General features: G+C 36.4%; 1 protein-coding gene across 2 annotated transcripts in view; it reads right to left on the bottom strand.

Moving 5' to 3' along the window:
* Positions 1-23,504, bottom strand: part of USP4 (ubiquitin specific peptidase 4) — a 67,514-nt gene extending 44,010 nt beyond the window's left edge. For both annotated transcript variants that reach the window (XM_051986600.1, XM_051986608.1), the window contains exons 1-6: positions 23,338-23,504; positions 20,191-20,318; positions 8,664-8,794; positions 6,982-7,108; positions 5,818-5,963; positions 5,235-5,296 (exon numbers count right to left, since the gene is read on the bottom strand). In XM_051986600.1, the coding sequence (XP_051842560.1) occupies positions 5,235-5,296; positions 5,818-5,963; positions 6,982-7,108; positions 8,664-8,794; positions 20,191-20,318; positions 23,338-23,474 (731 nt within the window). In that variant the 5' untranslated portion in view covers positions 23,475-23,504. The remainder of the gene's footprint in view (positions 1-5,234; positions 5,297-5,817; positions 5,964-6,981; positions 7,109-8,663; positions 8,795-20,190; positions 20,319-23,337) is intronic.
* Between the last annotated feature and the right edge of the window lie 2,101 nt (positions 23,505-25,605).

Raw genomic sequence — 25,605 nt, 5'->3', positions numbered from 1 at the left:
ATCTAATATCTCCTGGCCGGGGAAATGGTAGATAATTAAGAAATAGCTGTTAAATTGAAAACACCTCTACAGTTTTAGCATATCTCCAAGAAAAATGAGGAAACAAAAATAAACATGACTGTGAGACAAATGACTGTGAGAATGATAGGAACTGTTTCAACTTTATGTATGTAATTCAAAAAATTTAATATTTTCATTAATGTATAATTTGGATTTATACTTACTTCCAGATTAGTTAAATCCAACAACCACCAGGATGTTCTCTATGTTAATTAAAAGTTAAATAAGACAACTAATAATCAGCTAGTGACTTCTGAAGTCTTCTTTAAAAAATACACAATTGTGGGGCAGCTAGGTGGTGAAGTGGATAGAGCACCAGCCCTGAAGTCAGGAGGACCTGAGTTCAAATCTGGCCTTAGACACGTAACACTTTCTAGCTGTGTGACCCTGGGCAAGTCACTTAACCCCAACTGCCTTAGCACAAAAAAAAAAAAAAAAAAAAAAAAAAAAAAAGGAAGAAAGAAATAGACAATTGTGATATTAGCTCAAAATACTAAGTTTTCAAAGGTTAAACAAAGGAAGTGATTAGATAGCAAAGATAGACAACATAAAGGACCCAATATAATGGTACGTGATTTGAAACTAGTGTTTCTTTTGAAAAAAATTGAAGCTTTGAGAAGCAAAGGAGGTAGCCAGTGTCTACACTAATACACTAATAAAATGAGCATACCTTAAAGAATATAACTGGCTATGTAAGGAATGAAAAGCCTACATTCTATATTTGACTGCACCAATAACTTTCTAAGAGGCAAGGAACCCATTTAGCTTAATGATGTACCTACTAAGAGATAAATCTCCATTAGTAAAAAAAAAAAAAAAAAAGTACTTATTTACATATATATATGCTCAGTGTTTTATATTGTAAATTAGCTTAAGTACTCAGCGGAACATATGGGACAACATATCAAATGGGGATCTGATACCCTAAGACACTAAGCTTGGGATATTTACCAGCAAATAACTTAAAATGCACCACTAAATTCAATCCACTACCACCACTGCTTCTATTACCAAATTCCAATAATATGACAGAATCAGTTATACAAAGAACAAAGCCAGAGGAAGAAAGAGAAGACAGTGAAATACAAACTCTAAATTGCCTTTCACTCTACTATCAATCCCATCCAGTACTGGTGTAGCTAAGGAATAAACTGCTAAGTGAAGTTAAAAATGAATATAATTAAATGTACAATAAATCATACAACCCAATGAAGTGATTGGACATACATACACATCCATATCCAAAGATGGCCAGTCTCTTTACCAAAGAAGGCACTATGGCACAGCAGGAAAGCACTGAGTTAGGGGGGAAAAAAAACAACAAACACCTGTCTTTTTGCCCTATTCCTGCCACTTTACTCTCAGTGTAACTCTGGGCAATTGATTAACTTCTTCCCCTCTTGAGGACTCAAAGGAAATAGGTGCCTTAATCCTGGAACAAAACCTGTAAGAATGAAAATAATTGCAAAGAAGGAAGATGTTGAACCAAGAAGGTCAGAAGTTCGTCTCTAAATTCTCCAAGTCTTACTTAGGATCTACTGAAGAAAACATCTACACAATATTGTATGGAGGGTATGTTATTTAACTGTAATTATGTTTGATCTCGACAATATTCTGAAATATATGTAAGCAGTGCCTGATTAAACCTCACTGTACTTTTGTATTTAGAATTTTATAAATTTACATAAAGAAGACAAGCTAAGATATTATTTAATAAAGGTACAATTCTCCAAAAGTGCTTGAGTAGATCAAGGTACAAGATCCAAAATTTCTCTGAAAAACCCAAAGCACATTTCTTCATGTGCCACACTGGATGTACCATTTAAGGTATTGGATCTAAAATCTACACTCATTTTTTTTCTGCCCTAAATATATCAAGATACACATTTAAATCTGAGTAAATTCTTTAAATAGATAAATGTCAGATTCAAATCAGTCTCCTGTTCAAGATACTTGCTTAAAATTCTAAAAACAATCCTATTCTGAAACATCTCCTTAAATATTCAAAGCACTTTATATTTTTAAGCTGAAGAAAAATATTGTAAAGGGACTCCCAATTTTTTTCTAATAATATGTAAAGAAAAATAACAACTGCCCTTCCAATTTCCATAATTACTTGGGGAAGAGCTTCCTTCCTTGAAAAAAAAGCTATGCTGGTTCTAGCTAGGGATCACAACATTGAGCACAACCTTTTTAAGAAATAAACTCATATGCTTGACCAATGCTAGACAAGAGGAGAATGATTATGAAAAGATTTCTGACAACTATTGAAAGATTCAAAAAGAAAATGGATCTCTCCCACACTTACCCCTCTTTTAAACTTCCCTATTTCTGTCAAAGGCATCACTATTCTTCCAACCACTCAGATTTACTACCTCTGCATTATCTTCCATTCTTCTCTCTCCTTCATTCCACATACCCAATCAGTTGCTTAATTTTGCTATTTCTCTCAAGATTTTATATGACAACTGTCATACCAAACCCTTTTCTTTAATCATCCAAATCCCCAGTGCTTCATCATCTAGATTACTGCTTGAAGACCTCTCATAAATGATTTTCCTAGCTACAGTTTCCTTCAACTCTGGTCCACCTTATACACTGCTACCAATGTGATTTTTCTTTTTTCTTTTTTTTTAAAATCAGGTAGGAATTGTGCTAGGTAACTTTCTGAGTTCCCTTCCAACTCTTTTTTTTTTTTAATTTTTATTTTATTAAAGCTTTTTTTAATTTTAAATTTTTTTAATTTTAAAAAATCAGGTAAAGAAGGAAAAAAAAAAAACCTGAGAAAGAAAACAAAATGTAAGCAAACATCAACAGAAAAAGTGAAGATGCTATGTTGTGGTCCACACTCAGTTCCCACAGTCCCCTGAGTGTAGATTGCTCTCTTCATCACTGAAGGATTGGAACTAGTTTGAATCATCTCATTGTTGAAGAGAGCCACGTGATTTTTCTTAAGCATAGACCTGACCATATCACTCCCCTCAAGAAAGTGCTTAGGCTCCCATTACCCCCAGGATCAATTCAAGGTTCTTGTTCATACCGATGTTTCATCCTATCTTTGTGCCCTCACAGTCTTGCCCTCTTTGATTCAGCCAATCTGTTTCTCAGAGACAACTCCACTCTCATTTGCGAATCTCTCCACTGGGTTCCTCCCCACATCCCTCCCCTCCCCATGTCCCTCCTCTCCCCACCCCACGAAAGAGCTTTTTATGTGCACTCTCTCATGTAGCCACTTCACAAGTCTCAGCTTAGGAGCATGTACTAAGTCTTTCCTTATTCTTTTAATGTTAATGACTGCCCTCTCTACCTTAATCTTATTTAGCTTTATTTTCTCATATTTATCTGTATATGCTTACCTAAGTACTGGCTTCCTTAGGTAAGTGCAAATTCCTTGCACGTAGGTACTATTCTATTCTTTCTACCCATTTGCCTAGTACCTCCTAATCCAAATGTTTGGGTCCAGATAGATGGTTCAGTTAATGTAATAGCAATTGTTTCAATTTTGGTCAGAAACCCTAAGGGCTTCCTTTCCTAAACTGATTTTTTTTCTGACTAGGGGAAAGAAGCCATTATTTGCCTCATTTCTTACCTAGCTTTAATCACTGAATGGGTATTGCTTAAAAAAACTGAGATCTGGGAAAGATCCTAGCTTAAAAAGGCCAAAGTCTCCCACTGCATCCAGAATCATCTCCAGTCATCCTGATCTACATATCTTGCCACTGGATCCAAATGGGAAGAGAGTGAAGGTGACAATTTTGCCCACCCTCCTTCACCTAAATTCAATTCACTTGTAAATCATGGCTTCACCTTCCTGATGTCATGGTCTTTTTTGAGAACAATGGACAAATAATAACAGCACTTAGTAAGAAGTTAATATATGTTTGTTGACTGAAAGACGTTATAACTGGGGAGAATTAGGAAGATTTCAACACAAAAGATACAGTACAAAACAAAATCATCATTAAAATTCAGGGGAAATTATAAGAAACTTGACCCAAAAAGTAGCTCTCAATAGAGTGGATGCAAGTCATTTGTATATACTAGAATTAAATAATATCACACGCAGAAATGTTTCTACTTTCCCAACTCTGTCACTAAGAGATAGTACTGGCCAAACTAATAAAAACAGTCTTGTATTATGTTTACCAAGACTGTTGCTCATTCCAGGGGAAGCATATTTATGAGGCTACATAAGCAGCCTTAGTGAATTTCCAACCCAATTCCAATTCCAATTTAATAATCAAAATTGACAAAGCTACATGAGGTCTCAACATACACCAGGCTGTTTTCTTCCTAATTACTATCGTTGCTCTCCTAATGAAGAACACTGTTCTGATGCTCCACCTCAATTGTAACGAATTTGAGAATGTTGGGCCTCAGACACTCAGTCGTAACATTTCTGAAGAGATGACAACAGCCTCAACAATGAATTCTATCTTAAAAGTTCCTTTAGGGACTTCCTTTGGGAAGTCCCGTGGGTTCCATAAAAATAAGAGCCCCACTGCTTTTCATTTCTTTTGCCTATCATTATTTGAAGTTTTCTTTTTCTTTTATCAGTGCAATAAGAGGAGGGAAATCTCTAAAACAATAAAAGTTTTTCTCAAAAACCTGAATAATGCTGGCACAAAGGCACAACCATTACCCTACAACCATTCTCATTACATATATCTTTTTTCCCAGTTTAAAACGAAAAATCAATTCTTCCCTTTCCAAGGATATATTCTACACTGCATATAAATGGTAAAAAAATTTTCTTGGCAAGCTCTAGGAACAACTATTCAGAAATGACACTTTAATGGAAATGAGACAGTGTTAAACTGCTATTGCCTTTAATTCAGCCAAAATCTTGTTCCCACTGAGCTGGGCTCCCAGCCAGACTAATCACAAAGAAGACGACTAATAACACATCATTAAAACAACAGGAACCTCACCTGATAATAGTGAAATACTTTCCCTGATACTGTGTTCTTTTGAGCTAATCAAACTAAACCTGAATTAAAAAAAAAAAAAAAAAAAGAGGTTGCCTATTATTGCTGCATACCAAAGAACAAGTCCTAACCATGTGAATATAACTTCAGAATTTTAGGAAATTTCCCTAGCATAGATGTTTTAGAAAGGAGTTTCTCATTCAGACATTTAAACACTGCATTAAAACAGGAAAAAAGCTCACTTACTTGGACTGAAGCGTTTGTCTAGGCCATGTGCCATCTTCATTTTGGGGCTCAATGACTAGTACCTGAATGAAAGAGAATAATACACTAAGGAGATGGAAGCAATTCATACTGTCACAATATCATACATATTTTCTGTTCTATATAAAGAAATTCAAGGCTGCTAGGATCTAGCCAACTTCTGCAAAGAACATAAGTTCTTGACATTCCACAATATATTTACACATACCAGAAAGAGGAATCTGCCATCAATTAGCAAGTATTTATTAAGCTCTATGTTCAAGGTACTAAAAAGTGGGGATTTTTTTTTTTTTACAAAATGAAAGCAGCTCCTGTCCTCAAGAAGCTTACATTGTAGCAGGAAAAACAACATATAAATAATTAAATGTCTACAAGAGCCATAACTTAGAATAGATAGATTGTAACTTTAGAGTGGAAGGTTAAAGAAGCTGTGGGAATAGACCTGCCTCCTGCAGATAGTGACATTTAAGCTGAGTCTTCAAAAAAGCTTGAGCTCCTAAAAGGTAGAAATTAAAGAGAGAGCATTCCAGGCATGAGGGACAAGTATAAGTTCAGAACCACATACCTGCCCCTGGTATAAACCAGCATCTTGCACAGTGTTGTCTGGCTTGCTGAGCTGCTCATATGTATTACTCATATACTTGTTCCATAACCTTGTTTCCCTCTCATCAGGAATGTTAAATAGTTTCCGCATTTCCTTCTCAATGGTTGCTAATTAGAGACAAACACAGTTTAATTGTTTTTTCTACAGTCAAGTCTAAAGTAATAGGCAAGAACTAAATCTGAGGAATTTCATGAACAAGGCAGAATCAAGTCCCACAATAACACTAAAATTAAAAGATAAATCATTTCTAGCTAACATTTTCAGGTGCTCTCATAGTATTCTGTAGCTGAAATTCCTCTTGCCTAATCTCAGGACCACTAAGGAGTATTTTTTAAAAACCCACGATCCATGTGAGTCCTCTGATACAGCCTTCCTAGATCTTGGTAAAAAAGCAGCAGTTGCAGCTTGCATATATATATATATATGCAGCTGAAGCAGTTGGCAGTCATGGTCAGATAAATATATATGTGGTCGGATCCGATCACGTATATATTTATCTGACCATGACTGCCAACTGCTTCAGCTGCACTGACTTTACACCAAGATCTTTCAAACATGTTGGGAGCTGTAGTCTTACCTCTAGGGAATTGCTCTCAGGTAAAATTCAAACTTCAAAAGAGACTACAGGGCATCACCAAAACACAAAGTATTGAAGACAACTCAATGTAAATTGATATATGCACTATCAGGAATGGTACATGTGTTGGCTAGTTTTATTGAACTTTTTTTTCTTTTTTAATCTTTGTTAAAAGGGAAGAGGGGAGCAAGTAAGAAAGAAGAAGGGCACAGCAAGACATATTCAGAAATGAATATAACCAAAAATCTAAAAAGAGTAGCAGACAGCAAAGTCATGGCTAGTGCTCAATGTACACGAAGGACAAGAAGATAAGGGTGCTTTTTAGTTCCAATAGTGATGTTAATCCCCAACAGAAAACAGCAGCCATAACTCTGCAGCCCTAGTCCATGCATGGAAAAACTACCAAAACATAAATCAGGTATATAATATCTTTCTCAGTTTGAAAATAAAGATTTTAAAGGGAGAGAAATTTCACTCCCATGCTGCCAATGACATTGGGTATGAACTAAAACCTATCATAAGCCAAGCCCAGCTTAGTAGATGCTCACCTATGGTATCTGCTTTGCTGAAATGGCAACTCAGCATATTGTTGGGGTCGCTGTTTTCACAGAGCTTCAGTTCCAACAAATAAACCTCTACTTTGCAGTGTTTGACAAATAGGCCATGTTCCACAACCTACAGACAAGAGTCATCAAGGTGAAGGAGAGAAGGGGATGTCATATCAAAGAAAAGCTATAAACACAGAAACTAAAGATCAAGTCAGTAAGTTAACAGTGAAACATGAGAATCGCCTTCCCTGAGTGGTTAGGCAACCAAATCTACAGATTAAAATAACAATTATTGCCCCTAACACTGAAGAAAGTCTACTCCACAGGTTAGGTTCTCCTGAAAATCGAAAAGAATGCACTGCTTTCACACAGCCAGGACTAAAGGGGCAGGAGTCACATCAATGCAAAGAGAAGGTAGATATGACAGGTGCCCACTGGCTACACTGGAAAGTCAGGTTAGCTTCTGGATAGGACTCTGTCAGCCAAAACTAGCTGCCCTGAATTTTGGCCTGACTACTTTAAAACAAGTAAACGTGAGTACTCTATATATTACTAACATGGCAAAGAGATATCTACAACATAACAATGGTTCAAAAACGAATTCATTTGTTACAAAAGAAATGATTACAAAAACAAAGGATTATCAAATTGGGTCAGACACCAAATAAGGGATACACTCAGTGCTTTTTAAGTCTCAACATATTTATAAAATGTTCAAGGTAATGCTTACTGTCAAAACTATTATCAAACTTACAGGATATATGAAATTAAGTAAAATTACTACCTACTATTTTTCTTTCCCCTGCCTACCCAACTTCTCTATAGAACCTACTCAAAATCTCAGATTTCAAGCTGCTGAAAAAGCTGATGTTTCTGAGCAACTCAATCTGATTGCTACTCTCCTTATCTATCTTATTATGAAGGGGATAAACAAAGTATGCAGAACCATGAGACTTGCACAATGTGAAAACATCATGTGGACTGGAGTGATGGAAATTCTCCTATATGGGAACAAAGCAAAACTGAAAAATTCAGAAACCCTTAAAATGAATGGACCTTGTACTTGAGTCCACATATTTAGGAACCAGTTCTTCCTAAAGATCAGGATCACTGATATATGTGCCTTCTGAACTACCAGAACACTCGTTGCTCCAGAGGCTCAAACTTTCTGAGCCTATAAAATTTTGGCTTCAGATTTGTTCATGGACATTGCTCAAAGTCTAGACAATGAAAACTACAAGTATCTTATTTTTTTCAGGAAAATAAAAGGAAAGCATTGAAATATTTATTTCAAATGGACTTTTCTCAATTAGACCTCTCCTATATCCAGAATACAAGTATGCTAATGCTATATTCACCATAAACTAAACATAAGTCATGTTCTGATGCCAGTCCCACTGACATTAACAACAGTACTTCTTTTTTTATTTTTCACTTCTACTAATGTCTCCCCCTCCCCACCCCAAGAAATCTGAATTTGGGACCATTTCCAGATTATGTTTGGTGGGAAATGGTAAGTCAAAGGTCAAAAGCACTTTCATTCAATCCAATTAGGTTTGTTTAACTCAACCCAAATCCAGCACAAGCAAGCAGCTTTTGTTCTCCAAGCAAACTTTATGAAGAACAGAAATATACACCATATAAGAAGCCTATACAAATGCATAGCAATTCAAAACACTCACTTTTCTGACTATAGGTTGCTGCCCTTCCACACAGCCATACCAATTCACTAATTTATTCCAGGCTTCAGTAGGAACCAATACATAGTCTAGTTCATCAATTAAATGTTCTTTTAAGGTTTGACTTTCAGGATCTGAAAAGAAAAAGAAAAAACATAAAAATCATGAGATGTGCAGCTCTTCTCAAAAGAAAGGAATATTCGTTTCAATTGATTTCTGGATACTCTGATGAACTGGTGATTCCATCCACTCAAGCAAATTGAAACCACCTTCCATGTTTTTTTATTTTAAGTGATTCTTATTCATTTCCTTCTTTAAAACAATTTTATATAAAATTATGAACAAGACAAATACCCATGTCTTTCCATAAAACCATCAGACAATCATCATCTAGTCTTTATAAAATAGAATTTTTAGATAGAAACAAAACTTTTATTTTAAATAACAAAAAAAGAATCAACAATACATAAGTAATTCAAGAAATGTCAAACTCAAGATGAAAAGACATCACTGGCAAAAACTAATAAAGATCATTTTTCCCTGATCCAGGGACCAGACTACAATGTCCATATTGTACAACCACCTTCTTCTAAGTCTGTAATATTCCAAAATTTATAATAACTCGAGATATAGCAAGTACTATAATAAAGTGACATTGCTGAAGACTACCTCTATTCTTGCCATGTATATGACAATTTTACCTCTGTAAAATTCAAGCTTCTTCATTTGTAAAACTGTAGAATAATAGATGTAAGGCTTAACTCACAGGAGTGTGAGGCCCAAATAAGGTGTTTCCATAAAGCATTAACAAACTTTAAAATGCCATGCAAAATCCAACTACTAGCAGTAAATGCCTGCTCCACACCAGATACAGTTAGGTATGTTAGATAAAAGGATTACAAAGATAAAATAGTACCTGCCATCAGACTGATGAGGCAACATGAACGTAAATAAGTACACATGTGTATACATGTACAGGACATATAGCAGCACTGTGAAGATCATTCCGATACCCCTACTCAATTTAAACAGTATTTACTCAGGTCATTGTGATTTAATGAGTATCAGTGATTTCAAGTTGTATATAGCTGTTTGAATAATGTTGTAATCATAAATTATGTAGACAACAATTAGTTAATTTATTATATATTGGTGATTATATTGGTTGTGTTGAATTTATCAGATGGATTCAGGCTGTATTAATTAAGCTTGCTATAAGAACATGTATTACCTAGGGTTAAAAACTTAATGCATTAGTAATGCCCCCTTCCCCAACACTTAAGTATGTCACTTGAAATAAAATTCATAATCCTGAGTAATAACACTTCCCTCAATCCCAAAGAAATCACTTCCATTCACCACCTAATGACTACAGTTTCAAAGCCACAGCTTCCTTGGACTTTAAGATACTATTAGTCAAACACTTGGGTCTTGTGACTTGTGGAAACTTTTGAGATGTTGCTGGCAGGGTCTTACAGCCTTTGGAAAACTCCTGCTGAGATGACCTATAATTGACAGCCTATAGTTGATGAGCTGTAGCTAATGCCTGTTGACAAAGTGATTATGATTGGTGGACAATCATAATCGGTGGACATTTCCCTTAGCCAATCTTAAGACTTCCATGATTATCACGAGATTGTACTGCTTCATGCTACTTTTGATATCCCTCAATGCCTATAAAAGCAATTTTTCTTCAAGTAGAAGAGGGACCATGAGGAAAGTTTTGAACCCAAATGATATTTCTGATGAATTGACTTATCACACTTGGAATACTGTCTCCATGTCTCAATGATTTTTGTTACAAATTGGAATTTTGTGGCTCACAGCAAGAATTTATACATGGCATGTTCATAGATGAGCATGTACATATATTTGTACAATATACCTTGCACAAAATATATATGAAATTGGCATACAGTCATTTTAATAAGAAAAGCACTAATAACTTAGGAAATGAAGAAAAACTTCCTGCAGAAGCTCCTTCAGAGTTGAGTTCTGGAAAAAAGGCAATCTATTTAAGAGACACAGGAAGGAAGAATGCATTCCAGGACCAGGAAGAACCTGCACAAAGATTCCACAGGCAAATAAGTCATCCTCAACCTGAGAATTAAGAAAGGTACTTCAGACCATCAAAACAAGTATGAAAGCTATCATATGAACAGTTGGTATTTGTGAAGTTATATTTCACAGTACAGCAGAAGTAGTGTCCTGTACTAATTAGATCAAAGCAATAAAGGCAATTAAGAAAGCTTCATGACCACCATCTGGAATACATAAGCCTACCACTTCTCTTCCCCCAAAATAGGAGGTTTTCTGGGCAATTAGTGAATTCGTTCCCTTCTCCTTCATCAGACCACTTATTATTTGTGAAATCCTGAGCATCTCCCTTCTTTGGGCCTCAGTTTTTAGTTACTTTTACTTTTTCCTATGAGATGGGGAAGGAGAAGAGATAATAGGTTATACTTATTTCAACAATATTGAAGAATAAGTGTAAGGTCCTTTTGCAAAGCACTAATGATACAAAAATGAAAAATGACTGATGCAAAGCAGACTGTGACGAAATCAAGGCTGATGTTTAAAATGTTCTGAATAAAATTTAAGAAGAGAGATCACTAACAGCTGAGGGCAATAGGGAAAGCATCTTTGAAGAAATAGCACCAGAGGTATGTTTTGAAGGAAGAGAACTTCAACAGAATTAAGACAAAGGGTAGGATGAAACTGAAAAACCTAGTTGTTCAGCTGGACCTAGAATCAATGACCAGTAGTAATACTTGATAAAATTCTAAATAAAATTGAAGTCATATTGTGGCAGAGCTTGAATGGAAGGCCAAAAAGTTTACATTATATACTTGAGATCAATAAGCATTTATTAAGCACTTTAACTATGTGCCAAGTACTATGCTAAGCACTGGAAATATGAAACCATTAAAGGGAGATTCCTTCTTTCCCCACATCCCACATAGTTGTACTATGTGACTCTTCAATGATCAGTAAATAATTCAATGATTCCATCTAATTCACTTTTATGTACAGCTCCTCCTGCTCTCTGAAAATTCTCACATCTACCAAAAAGATGAAAGTAGTAAGATTCTCCATAGGGTCAAAGCAAGGAAAACAGAACAGAACTTAAAAAGTTTTAAGGAAATGGGGAACAATGGTGCCAAAGAGAATCCCACATGTGTATAATATATCCTTTTTGTTTATGCGGTATATTCTTTTTAACAGAGGCTTTCTCAGGACTCAGGTACTTAAATGCTTAGTTGATATAGCAATGACACTATAATTGATTCTGTTTATGCAGGCATTTCTATAGTAGTTTCTGAAGAGCTCAAAGTATTTAATATATTCTTTCTCATATTACTGTGAAGTATACAAAGGAATATGCAGTTTTATTATTTCAAAAAAGTTTTAATTCATAAACTTAAAACATTGACAAATACAAACAAGAAGTTATAGGAATGAATTTCAAACTCATAACTTGTAAACTATTTTGTAATTTCATTTTATTTCAAAAAATATTATAAATTTATTATTTGTTGTATTGATTTGGATGGATTCTCTGTGGAGGACATGACAGAAATACAAGAATCATACAGCATGACTATGGGCAATGGGCTAAAGTAGTCAAGATAAGTTCTCTAATCAATTGAACCAATATAAAGGAACAAAATTATCATCTCTCGTGTCCCTTTCTGATTTCTTTTCTTTATACGTTTTGTTCCTGTTGTTTTTTAATATATAGTAATTGTCATCATTTGTCGTGGTATTCCAATTTGAACTACCCTCACTTTGTATCATTTTGAATATGGGACAATCATTCAGCAATAAGTCTGATAAATGGTTATCCAAAAAAAGACATTTCAAGCTTTTCTTCTATTAAGAAGAAATGAATTTTTACCTAATTATTCACCAAATGCAATTGTGGAGGGGAATTTCGTTTTATTTTCTATTTTCTGGCTATCTCTTCAAAGAAGGACCCACTACTCATGTGTGACCATACCTTTTAAGGGTTCAACCCTCTCCTCTCTAAAACGCCTATCTTAGGGCCCCTACTCTCCTGGCTAGTGACAGCATTTCCCGAGCCACTCTTTTAAGAAAAGTACCAACTATACTTTACTTTATTCCCTATTCTCAGGCTATCTTATACTCTTCTACAATTACTTTGAGAGTACTCTTTCCCCTTCCCTTCCATTGTAGTTCTGAAATTAGGAACTATAACCCACTCTGTCATGTTTCCTGGATACAATGTTTCAATCAACTCCCCTGCGGGACTACTAAGAATCCCTATAGCTTTCATGCTCAAAGATACCTCTTCCCCATTATAAGGTAAGTTTCTTAATAAAGGGTCTTTCTATCTCCAAAATTCCACATGGTTCTTGACACATAAGCATTTAATACATTACTTTCCATTCATTTAGTCAGACATCATTGACAATGAAAATGACCAGTTCGCTCTGGCAAGAATGCAGCGAACCACACTTGCTACGTCAAACTTTCTAGCTAGAATATAGCAAACTGTTTCCATTAACATACTAGTGTTTATACTGCAATCAAGGGAGATACATCAAATTGGGATTCTCAAAACAGTTTACCATGCCCTTGGCCCACCACTGTTAAAACCACACTGTAACATCAAAATATGGATCTCCATTCTACAAGTTTCTTTGGCAGAGATAAATGGAGAGGAAGAATGATAAACAAAACATCAGGCTTACCACAAGGATTCAATTTAAAAAGAGATCAGGAGAGAGAATGGAGGGGGGAAAAACTGCTGCTACCACCAGGTCACACAAATATAAGAGCATATGTACATGTATATTCATGCATAAACAGAGACGTGAACAATGAGTGATTTTTTGTCAAAGTTTCCTAATTTTAATTTTGCATTTCAAAATCACTCACACAACCTCTCATACTGAACAAAAGGTTTAATGAACAAAGTGACTATAGCTCTTGTCAAAAGAAAATATCCCATTCCTACATAATTAGTCCCAAATACCACTAACTCAATTATCAAAAATTTCAACTTCCCTAAATAACATCACTCAATGTTCAAGCAGACTGGATAGCCATGTTAGTGACTATGTAGAAAATATTCTTGCTTCCAACATAAGGTAGGACTAGATAAACTATAAATTCCTTCATACTCCATAAGACTATATAATGTGTATTAAAAAAAACTATAGCTGAGATGTCTTTTTAAAACAATTACATGTTCTCAAGAGGAAAAAAAAGTCCTCTTAAAAGCATTTTTTGTGGTAACAAAGTATTGAATACGCAATTGTAGAATTGTAGATTGTAGACTGGCTAGGCAAATTGTGGCATATGAATATACTGGCATATTCCTCCCCCATAAGAAATAACTAATATGATAAATTGAGATGCGCATTGGAAGCCCTGTCTGAAAAATACAGGATACTGATAAATAGGAGAACAATATTTACAATGACAAAATGAAAAGAAGCTGAGTTTTATATTGAATTCTGTAATGTCTCAGTCTTAGAATAAATGATATAAAACAAAAAACAAAAACCACCTCTTTCCATGTCTCATTAGAAAAATAGGATCTGGGGCAAGTAGATGGTGCAGTGGATAAACCACCAGCCCTGGAGTCAGGAGGACCTGAGTTCAAACCTGATCTCTGACACTTAACACATCCTAGATGTATGACCCTGGGCAAGTCACTTAATCTCAATTGCCTCAGCAAAAAAAAAAAAAAAAAAAAAAAAAAAAGTAGGATCTATAAATGAGGGAAAAGGACACACAAGTGCAAAAATCTTTGTAGCAGCTCTTTTTGTGGTAGCAAAGAATGGGAAAATGAGTACAATACCATCGATTGGAAAATGGCTTGTACAAACTGTAGTATATGAAAGTAATGGAATATTATTGTTCCATAAAAAATGCTGAACAAGCTGATTTTAGAGAAGCCTGGAAAGATTTACAAGAACTAATGCTGAATGAAACAAGCAGAACAAGAAATACATTGTACACAGTAACAGCAAGAATGTGCAATGATCCAACTATGAAAAGTTGTTCTTCTCAGCTTCTCAGGTCAGTGATTTAAAGCAATCCCAAGACTGTGGACAATAAATGCCATCTAGAAAAAGAACTTAGGACACTGAATGTAAATCAACACATTTTGTTCAATTCTTTTTTCTATTTTTAAAAAATATTTCTCATGATTTTTCCCTTTTGCTGATTTTTCTCTCCCAACATGATTCATAAAGCAATGTTTAAAAAAATTAATTTTTTAAAAAATAAAGAAAAGTCAGATTTAAGTCTCCAAAATGTTGGTAAAAGTGTCAGTTATAATCATGTTACTTGATATGGATTCATGGGTTTTTCTAGATTACAACATAGAATTAATCAGAAAAGATGTAGATGTGTAAACAAAAGGGATGAAAATTTTATTCTTAACTTGTTAAGATACATGTGATTGGGGAATAAATGAAGAAATTATGGCACATGAATGTAGTGGAATAATACTTCTACTAAGAAATAAAAAAGAGGAAGATATTAGAACGCAGGTCAGAAAACTTTCAGCTTTCCAAATATCATCCACAAAAAAGAGACAGGACATTACTCAGAGGGAATGTTGAGCTACAGAAATAAACAAAAGGGGGCAAACTAGGTGGCACAATGGACAGAACACTAGCTCTGAATTCAAGACGACCCGAGTTCAAATCTGGTCTCAGACACTTAACGCTTTCTGGCTGTGTGATCCTGGGCAAATCACTTAACCTCAATTGCCTCAGCAAAATAAATAAATTAATTAATAATAAATAAATATATAAACAGAATTCAGGGTAAAGCAGTAGTGCTTTTAAGACAAACTAAGACCCTAGAAAAGACAGACCTCCAGAGGTAGAGATTCAGCCTGATTAAAATGCAAATACCTCCACGCTGATTCAGAGGAATTTACACACAAACTCTGGAGGCAGAACTTTTACCTAATAACAAAATGGGCATGAGAAGGTTTGAGTAGAATACTGAAAGATCTTCCATAGTCCAGGAAAGCCAAGCACCCTCAGGGACTGACTGTGCAACAGCAAAAGGGGAGGGAGCCTTGATGGTTATGAGAAGTTTCAAGAGAGCAGAGTCCCTAATTTTCAGAGAAAGCATTGCAGTTTGGAGGCACAGAAGGGACCACAAGGAGCAAGAGCATTGTGGGACAATATGACTGGAGGCACTAACCCTGCTTGAGGAATAGAAAGTAGAGCTCACGATTGGGCCCCAAGACAGATCTCAGAAAATAACAATAAAAAAGGCCTGAGATCTGGCACCATTCCTCATATTTCAGGACAAGAACTTGATTATACTAAAAGCTGCTTAAAACAAAATTAAAATGAAAAATTATCAAGCAAAGGAAAACGAGCACAACCAAAGAGAGTTACTATGGGGAAAGAGGTGATCAAGGTTCATATTCTGAGGAAGATAGATAATAGAGCTAAAAAAAAAAAATTACTTTTACTTTTTCTTTAAGAATCATCAAATGGTCTCAATACAATCTTTGTTCTTGGAAGAATTTTTTAAAACCTTTAAAAATCCAATAATAGAGAAGGGCAGCTAGGTGGTGCAGTGGATAGAGCACTAGCCCTAAAGTCCAGAAGATGTGACTTCAAATTTGATCTCAGACACTTAACACATCCTAGCTGTGTGACCTTGGACAAGTCACTTAACCCCAATTGCCTCAGCAAAAAAAAAAAAAAAAAAAAAGAATCCAATAAGAGAGACCGAGGAAAAATTATAAATTTTTAGAATTGGGCAAGGGGAAGCTAGTGATGTTATGAGACAAGAATAAAAAAAACAAAATCAAAAGAATGAAAAAAAAAATAAAATATGAAATATCTTATAGGAAAAAACTGATCTAGACAGCAGATAGTGAAGAAATAATGTCAGAATTGTTGGACTACCAGAAAATTTTACACACACACACACAAACTCTCAAAACAATGTTACAAAAACTTATCAAGGAAAATGCCCCTGAAGTTCTAGAACAGGGCTCATAGGGAACATCCAGTCTACAGGAGAGATAACCATTTGGTCTGGCTCTGCTAAAGCAACCTTAGGCAACAGTTTGAGTTGAATGTCAACTGCTTGAGTACTTTTAAGTTGAAAATTTTGAATGGGCCTTGAATGATGTTATAAATATCCAAATGGGCCTTGACAGAAAAAGATTTCTTACCCCTAATCTAAAAAAATATAAAATTCTTCTAAATTCAGAAAATATAAGAGCAAAGGGAAGAGGAAATGGGAGGAATTCTTAGAAGGATAGGTTGGTTTAGGAATAGGAGGTCCATATAGCAGGCAAAAATAAAATAGAGTGAGGTGGGATTGAGTAAATAAGGAGGATAGTATGAAAAAAAGGAAAGAATACACAACAAATAATTATAGTTTAGAATGTGAACAGATGAATTTACCCATAAGATGGAAATGTTTAACAGATTAAAAATCTGAATTAACAATATGTTGGCTTCAAGAAACAATAAAAATGAAAGATACACATAAAGACAAAATAATGAGCAGGACTAGAATTTATTATGTTAAAAAAAAAAAAAAGGCAAGAGTAGTAATCACAATCTCCAAAATTAAAGCTACAATAGATTTAATCAAAAAATAGGGAGATTATAATTATATTATGTGTCAGTAGTATCATTCAATATGTTCAGATCATTTAAAGCAACTAGACAGTTTAAATACCTGAAAGTATACATGCCAAAATAGATACAGGAATATATATGAACATAAACATAAGACATTTTTTATATAAATAAAATCAGATCTAAATAATTGGAGGAACATCTATTGTTCCTGCATATGTAAAGCTAATGTAAAAAGAAAGTGACAATTTTACCTAACACCTCTATTTATTCAAAGCCATCCCAAATAAGTTATCAAAAAAATTATCTGAGTTAGAAAAAAGAATAACAAAGATTGTTTGGAAGAATAAAAGATTAAGAATTTCGGGGCTGCTAGATGGCACAATGGATAGAGCACAGGCCGCTAAATCAGGAAGACCTGACTTCAAATTCAGCCTCAGACACTTAATACTTCCTAGCTTTGTGACTCTGGCCAAGTCATTTAATCCCAAATGCCTCAGGAAAAAAAAATCAGGAATTTCAAAGAAACCAGGGGGAAAAAAATGTAAAGTTAGGAAATTCAGCTGTAGTAGACCTTAAACTATTATCTTAAGGCAAGAGCGTTGTTAAAGTATAAAATGGATACTTTCAATTATCTCAAATTAAAAATTTTCTTATATAAATAAAACCAATGTAGCCAAAAATTAAAGGAATGCGGAAAACTGGAGAAAAAACTTTCATAGACAATCTCTCAGAGAGGATGTGATTATGTTGCAATATTGCTGTGGTATAGGAAATGATGAGCTGGTTGATTAGAAAAACATGGAAAGGCTTGGACCTACAAAAGAAGATACTATGCACCTTTAGAAGAGATGACAAATGGAAATACAGTCTTACATAGATGTATATGAGAGTATATATGTGTATGTTTAGAGGTACGTATATATACCTAAGTTTAATTATAGCCACCTTCAGGGCATGGGGATAAAGGGAAAAAATAAAGTAAAAAGTGCACAGCAGAAAACAAAAAGAAAACCTGTAAAGAAGCAAAGAAAAGCTCAGTAGCTTTGAAAACAATGTATAATATTTATTACATAAGTTTTCTGGAAATCGAAATGTATTGTTTTATATAGAATCCACTCATGTTCTGTTGAATATAAGGCAATGTTCTTTTTACTTTTCTTGTTTTTAAAATTTACCAAAAAATACATTTTCAGAAAACCAAGACTTGTGTAAACTGACTATAGGATGAAATGAACATTACCAAGAAAACAATTTATACAATAACACTATAAAGAGAAAAGACTTGGAAAGATTTAAGAACCATAGTCAACGGAATGAATGACCAACTATAATTTCAGAACATTGATAAAGCATGTTACCCACCTCCTTGTGGACACAAGGTTCAGAACAAGACACATTTTCAAACATGGCCAATTCAACAATTTATTTAGCTTGAATATACATATTTATTTCAAAGGTTTGATTCCCTCCACCCTTTTTTCTAATGGGGGAAAGAGAAAAAAGGTTAGATAAAAGGGAAACTATGGTTTATAAGTAAGGATAACCAATAAAAAGGTAAAATAAGATAAAAGATGTTATAGAAGCATTTATTTAAAAAGCACAGAAGAGGCCAAAAGGAAACAGGTATGTAAGGCAGCTCTGAAAGTTACATGCTGAATTATATACTTAAAAGGAAAGGCAAACTACAAATAAGAGAGTCACAGTTTCTTGTACAATATTCTTTTTCCATTCCAATTTAAATATGGAAATGCTCATTTTATTTGGTGTTTTGTTAAGTCCAGAATTTTTTTTTTTAAAGAGAGATGCTAAGTATGAACAATTCTAAGTATGTAACAATTCTGACCTTCTTGGGACCTCCTGATCAGTGGTTTACCATAACTAGTTATAAATTGTAAATGATAAACTATAACAGATATTTAATGAATTGTACCACTGAAACCTTTCTCACAGCCCAAATTGAATCCTTCCCCTAAAAGAGTGGGTTTGTGATTGCCAAATAAGACCTCCATATGACTGCTCCTACTAGTTTTATCAAGAGACTTCCTCTGAGAACACTTCGTGTAAATATGATATTTTATATTTAACAATGTTCTTTAGTGACAAAAACTCTATGAGACTTTATCTTCATTATTTTGCAGATGATGAAATAAAGGCTCAAAAAGCTAAAATAACTTGCTAGGAAGTTCTTAAGTTATCAATTTAAAAGAAAGAGCCTGTCCTCAATGTAGTTCTTCAAACATATCACAGTGCCATCCAATATGAATATTTTTCACTTCCACATGCAAAAAGACTTCAGATAGAGCCTTAATATTGGGGGGAAAGACATCATCTTCACCTAATTTATCCAAGTAGGAATTGAGATCATGGGATTCTCTGGATGGTCTATCATGTGTAAATCTGGCCCTAGCCAATCCACTGTTTCAAGTTCATTAGCTTGGCTTTGATTTCTGTTTTTACTGCACATGGGCCCAATCTCACCTAAGAATCAGAGAGATAAGGAGGGCTCTAATAATGTTCATTTATCCTACCACTGTATCATTTAGAGTTCACTCAGAAAACTATAGCTCCCCAAGAACAGCTTTATAATGTAATTTTCAAATGTTTAAGTTTATGTTTCTGACTTTTTTCCTATCCTTTCAAGCTTCCTGAAAATATAACACTGGATTAAGTACATGAAAAATAAAAGGGAAAACTTAGAAGGTTGTCAATTCCATTCAACCAGAAGAAAATAGCTGAATTTCCTCCTGGTTTCCCCTATATACATGAAAGCATCAATTTCCAACTTCAGATGTGAGCCTCATTTCCATATATATCCAAACCAAAGGAAATCTGGTTCACAATGCAAATCCTACTGATAGCAAACGCTCTCCTTCATTACTAGACAGTCGTCTTGCTTCAGCACTCCAAGAGGCAATTTAACATTTTACCTGAAAAAAGTCCGGAGTTATCTATTGGGCCAGGAAACAGGTTGTTTTCACCCACATTGTACATATCCCAGCTATCAAAGCCCACATATTTCTTCCACTGCTTGAACCACCGGCTGTCAATCAGATACCTAGAAAAATAGACAAAATTTAGCTGATGTACAAAAGTTAAAGAGGCAAAAGCTTCTCCAATGCATATAAATACTCCATAAATATGGATTCAATCACTTCCCTAAGCAATCTCACTAAGAAAAAACTTGGGGCTTGAGATGAGCAAAATGGATCCAATTTGGGCTTGTATATTTACTTAAGGTAATATTCTACCCTGATCTATACTAAAGTTATTTTGCCAATGTAAGCAGCAATAAGTTTCTATTTTTCAGTAGGCTTAACTATACTGCAATATTTCTGATAGTCCTTCAAGCTCATTTAAATAGATGCCTAGGCATATGCTGCATTAAGTAAGATTTTTAGTATTTATAGAAATGTGCCAATTTTGCTCACTTTCTCTTGCCAAGCTATATAATTATCATTTTACATTCAATCTGCTACTTTTTATAGTTAGGAAAATTTTAGCAAATCTGGGGCATGTATGTGTTTCAAAAGCACTTCCAATAAATATTACAACTAAATGTGGAGAGGGGAAAATATAGAGCTGCAAAACACAAGTTTCTGAGGTGATAAGTGAAAATTTTCTTTTTCTAGTCCTAAATTATTCCTATATACTCCATTTTCAGCAAGACATTCAATCAACTAACAGTAGCTACCATGTACATGGTGCAAGATCACACAATGGCAAAGTTTAGAATGTAATCCCAAACATCAACTCTCTAATCTCCTAATTTAAATAACATCTGTATATTCCCGAAAATGAAGAATTTGTATGATTAAATACCCGCAAATGCATCATTCTGTAATCAATTTCATTGTGTCAGATAATGAAGCCCATGATACTGCTATGTTCCTATTGAAATTTCTTCCCAATGTTTCTGGAAATATTACTGTTTGGTTAAACTATAAGCTCCATAAGGGAAGGGTCTGTCTTCTAACTAAATTTTGCATATCCCATCAAGTATCACAATGTTGTGGCACTGAACATATTAGTAAACGTAACAAATAAATAGAACATATTTTCCCTGTCATCCTACTGCCTCATTCGCTTCCTTTTGAAAAATGAAAATCTTCATTTAAAAAACTTTTGTGTGAATCTATCAGTAAGATACAAAGCACACTTTTAAAGGATCTTATACATCTTCTCACATACTTCATCAAAACTGTTATTCGAAATGTAAGCTTTTGTTCATATAAATAAATTTCCTCTTCTCAAAGCAAATATTGGCATGCCCTGGTTCACTTTCTAATTCTCCAAGGTCTTTTTGTCTTTAGCCCTGCTCAGAATTACCACTATGCGAACTTCTAAATATACCCATCCCTAAAGCTAGCTTGGTCTGATCTTGTCCTTTGAGTAACAGCTCACTGCAAACTCTCTTAATGTAACTATAACTTTACATAATAATTATTAAGTGCACATGGAGGAATAGTATGGCTATGGATTAAGAGCTAGTAGATGGAGGGAGAACAAAGAGTCAGAAAAGAGGAGATGGGGAAAATCATCCGGCCAACTTTTACTACCAATGTGACCCTGAGCAAGTCACCTAAATTATGAACATTCCAGACAATACTCTAAATTACAGAGTAATTGTCCTTCTTCCTTGTTAAACAAGTTATCTACAACACACTTAATTAAATTACAGGTCCAACCCAACACACACACCCAATAAATATGTGAAAGACATATTTCTACTGTCAACCTTACCTCACTTTTCATTCCTTTTTACTAATAAAATGTGAGCATCATATTTAGCTTTTCAGTAGTCAAAGCTCATTGCTTCTTTAAAGAGCTAGCATTTATATAATGCTTTAAAGTTAGCAAAGCACAGTACATATTGTTTCATTTGCTCTTTCACATTATTCATCATCCATCCATTATTATAACGTCAAGACCACAAGGACTCTTTGCTCCATTTCTTCCTCTAAACATTAAATCCCAACATAAATCTTAGTCACCTTATACTTACAATTCAATTCCGTCTTACCAACCACTTTTCTCTCCTACTCCAAAATGGAGTCGCCAAAATTATTTTTGGCCCTATCAATTCTCTCTCCAAAACACTTTACAATTCCCATAATCCTTACATTGATACAAGTTATTTGTCTTGGGCTTACAAGTTCTCAACCAATCAAGTGGTAGAGACAACATCTTTCATTTTTCCCACACCCTCCTTTCAAAAAAGTTTCTTCATTCTTTGCTCTCATTATTCCAGCTTCCACTCCCAGAAGCACCAGTCTATGCTTACTCAACCTAAGTCCTCATACACTCCCTTCAGAATTCACTTCAAATCTACTTTGGGGGAGGGGGGTGTTTCATGCCAGTTAAGAATACGCACAGAGCGTTACTACCCTCTGCAGGGAGATACTCCCAGGGAAGTTTCAGCATTAAAAGATCCAAAATTTCTCAGCTGGAGAAAGATTTGAGATAGGAGAGGATAAGGGAAATTAAGGAAAATGGAGATGTAAAATATAACTAAAATGAAGATATAAAACCTTGGAGAAGAACAAGACGTGGGACGTGTCGAATGAGGAAGTCAACAAGCATTTATTAAATACCTACGAGTCTGGCAGTAAGTTAAAGGAGAATGAGATAAGAGGCTTCCAGGAAAAGGGCTCGGGGAGCATAAGGGAAAGATTTAGGGTACGATCCCAATAGCCTCAGGGAAGGTAGAGAGAAGGCCTACGGGGTTCGTCCAGGGCAGGAGACAAGGGAACGACGGGGGCGAAAAGGAGGGGGGGGAGTGAAGGAGGAAGGTAATTCTAAGATGCCGAAGCCAGGCGAGGGCCGGTGCGGAACCCGGGAAGGCCACGGGGCTGGGCTGGTGAAGTGGAGCTTTGGACAGAAGGGACGGCAGCGGCTGGAAGGAAGGCCACCCAGGAAAGGGCGAAGGACAACCGCAGGTTGGGCTTGGGCCGAAGGCCTGGAAAAGCTGCGGAACAGGGCCTGGGCCGGGGAGGGAGGACCACGGGAGCGGCTGCCAGGTGCCAGGGGCTGGTGCCAGGCCGCACGGCTTCCGTGGCCGGGGTTCTGGTTCTCACCACTGTGCCCCTCGTTGAAGCGCCGTCCTCATCAAGGCCCCGAGCTCGGATTTCTGGGTTTCTGCGTCCGGCCGCTGCCCGCAGCCTCCGCCTTCCGCCATCTCCTTCCCCAGCTCCGGCCCAGCCGGCCCGGACATCCGCCTGGCGCACAGCGCGCTCCACGCCGCGCCCCACGCTCTGCACGCACGCACGCATGCACGCACGGAGCCCTCCGCCCAGCGCCGTCCGCGCGCCCCGCCTCTCTCACCAGCCGCTCCCCTCCCTGCGCGTCAACCCGACTCGCCACGCCCAGTCCGCGTGCCCCGGCCCCAGGAGCGCGCTTCTAGGGAGGGGCCGGAGGAAAGGAGGAAGAGAACGAGTGAACGAGACCGCGCAACCAGAGCTGCTGGGCGGAAGGGCGGTGACCCCGGGCGGGGAGCTGGGCGCGGAGCCTCAGGCTCTGAGCCACGCCCGACCCCTCCCCCACGGCCCGCTCCTTGGTCTTCCCCCAACCCCCACTACTTCCTGGTCTCCAACCGACGTTTCCTCTCTCCCTTCCCCCCAAACCTGGAGCTCGGGCCCCCGCCAAGTTGAGTACACACCCTTCTCAGAGACTCCTACTGCGAGTTCCGTAACTGCTTTGGGGACCCTCAATTTCCCCATCTGTAAAATACGAGCGTCGCCTTCCAACTGTCCCTAAGTTCTTTCCCCCTGTGACTGTGGGTGATTGTGGGAGGGGAGAAGGGGGATAGAGAAAGAAGCCCATGTCCGCCGTGATGCCGATGGTGAGGGCTTCCTCCCGGGACGACTTCTCCTCCCTGGCCATCCGGGATCCACGTTTAGCTTGGCACATCCGTACCCCGCTTTTGTTTGTGGGCTCCCACAGTACGGGGCTGCCCTCGACATTTTGTGGGGCCGCTTTGAGAGCTCAGTTGCGGGAAGTACCTTGGAAGGCTCGTAGAGCTGGTGCATTGAGGGGGATAAAAAGGAAGAGTTAGAAAGAAAAACGCGGGGCATGAGATGAAAGAGGGGAAACAAGAGCCCACCTCCTATGGATGTGAGGAAAAGAGTGGCACACTGGTATCCCGAAGACATGCTCAGCGGGAGATGTGCTTGGAGGTTGGCCCCTGACTGTCTCCCTTAAAGTCTTAACGGATTTAGGCAAGAAGGGAAGAGAGGATAGAGATGAAGAGCTTATATGTGGGCACTCTTATCTTTGAGCCCCTACTACGACACTAGTACCGAAAACATTTTTTAAAAAATGAAGTTCCTACCTACAAGAATATTAAAATATAACAGAAGAAATAAGACCAAAAAACAAAAGCCCTCAAATCCCAAACTTGTGGCAGAAGTGCCACAAGAGGGATGGAAACAAAAAATTCCTTCTGTGGAGTTCATAGGAGGTCGTCTTAGAGGAAGAAGCTTCTGAACTGGGCTGTGAGGAAGAATTAGGATTTCAACAGCGAAGATGAGAATCACTTAGAATTTAGAAGAATTCTCAGGTGACTTCGAAGGGCATCTAAAGTCAACCCTCACTTTTTACAAATAGGGAAACTAAGACCCAAAGCAGTTAAAACCGAGGCGATTACATAAGGCTTAAAGAGAACTTGAAAATCATCTAAGCCAGGGGTTTTCAAAGAAGGGAATTCTCAAAAACAAAATTATTTTCATAATACTAAGATGTTTTGGTTTCTAATATGGCAGATGTTAGCTGCCATATTAGATAGAAGCTACATTTTTTAAAAAGGCTCTTTAACATCAATAATTTTTTAATAATTTAACAGGGATCCTTTAAGACCAAAAAGTTGGAAAATCTCTAAACTAATAGCCCAAACCTCTCAGGTCATCCATCCATGAGAGAAAACAATTCCTCTCTTTGGGATAAATGAAAAAAGCAAGATTTGAATTTTGGGGTCTCTTGACGCATCCAGTCAATGTAATGAAACCCAAGGTATTATCAATCCAAGGAGCTATTAATTAACTAAAATGTTACACTTTTAAAAAGGGATAAATGTAATGTTTACAAATAATAAATAGCCTGTATCACCAACAACAAAACTATTCTCGTGAAGTTTAAAAAGTGGAAAAGCATTCTATGAGAATTGTCCCTATTATTGTTAACAAAAATGATTATTAACAAAGAATTAGGCTTACTGCATGAGTTCTGGATCTCTGTTCCAGGAGAGTGTCTGAGATGAAAAGACCTCTCAAACCTCCTTATTCTTTTACCAACAGGTTTTTTTTCCCTAAATCAGTTTCTCATTTATAATATAAATCTCATTTATAATG

The sequence above is a fragment of the Antechinus flavipes genome, chromosome 1 (genome assembly GCF_016432865.1).
Source record: "Antechinus flavipes isolate AdamAnt ecotype Samford, QLD, Australia chromosome 1, AdamAnt_v2, whole genome shotgun sequence".
Taxonomy (NCBI): Eukaryota; Metazoa; Chordata; class Mammalia; order Dasyuromorphia; family Dasyuridae; genus Antechinus; species Antechinus flavipes.
The sequence above is the reverse complement of the archived record's forward strand: the minus strand, read 5'-3'. Positions and strand labels throughout refer to the sequence as shown.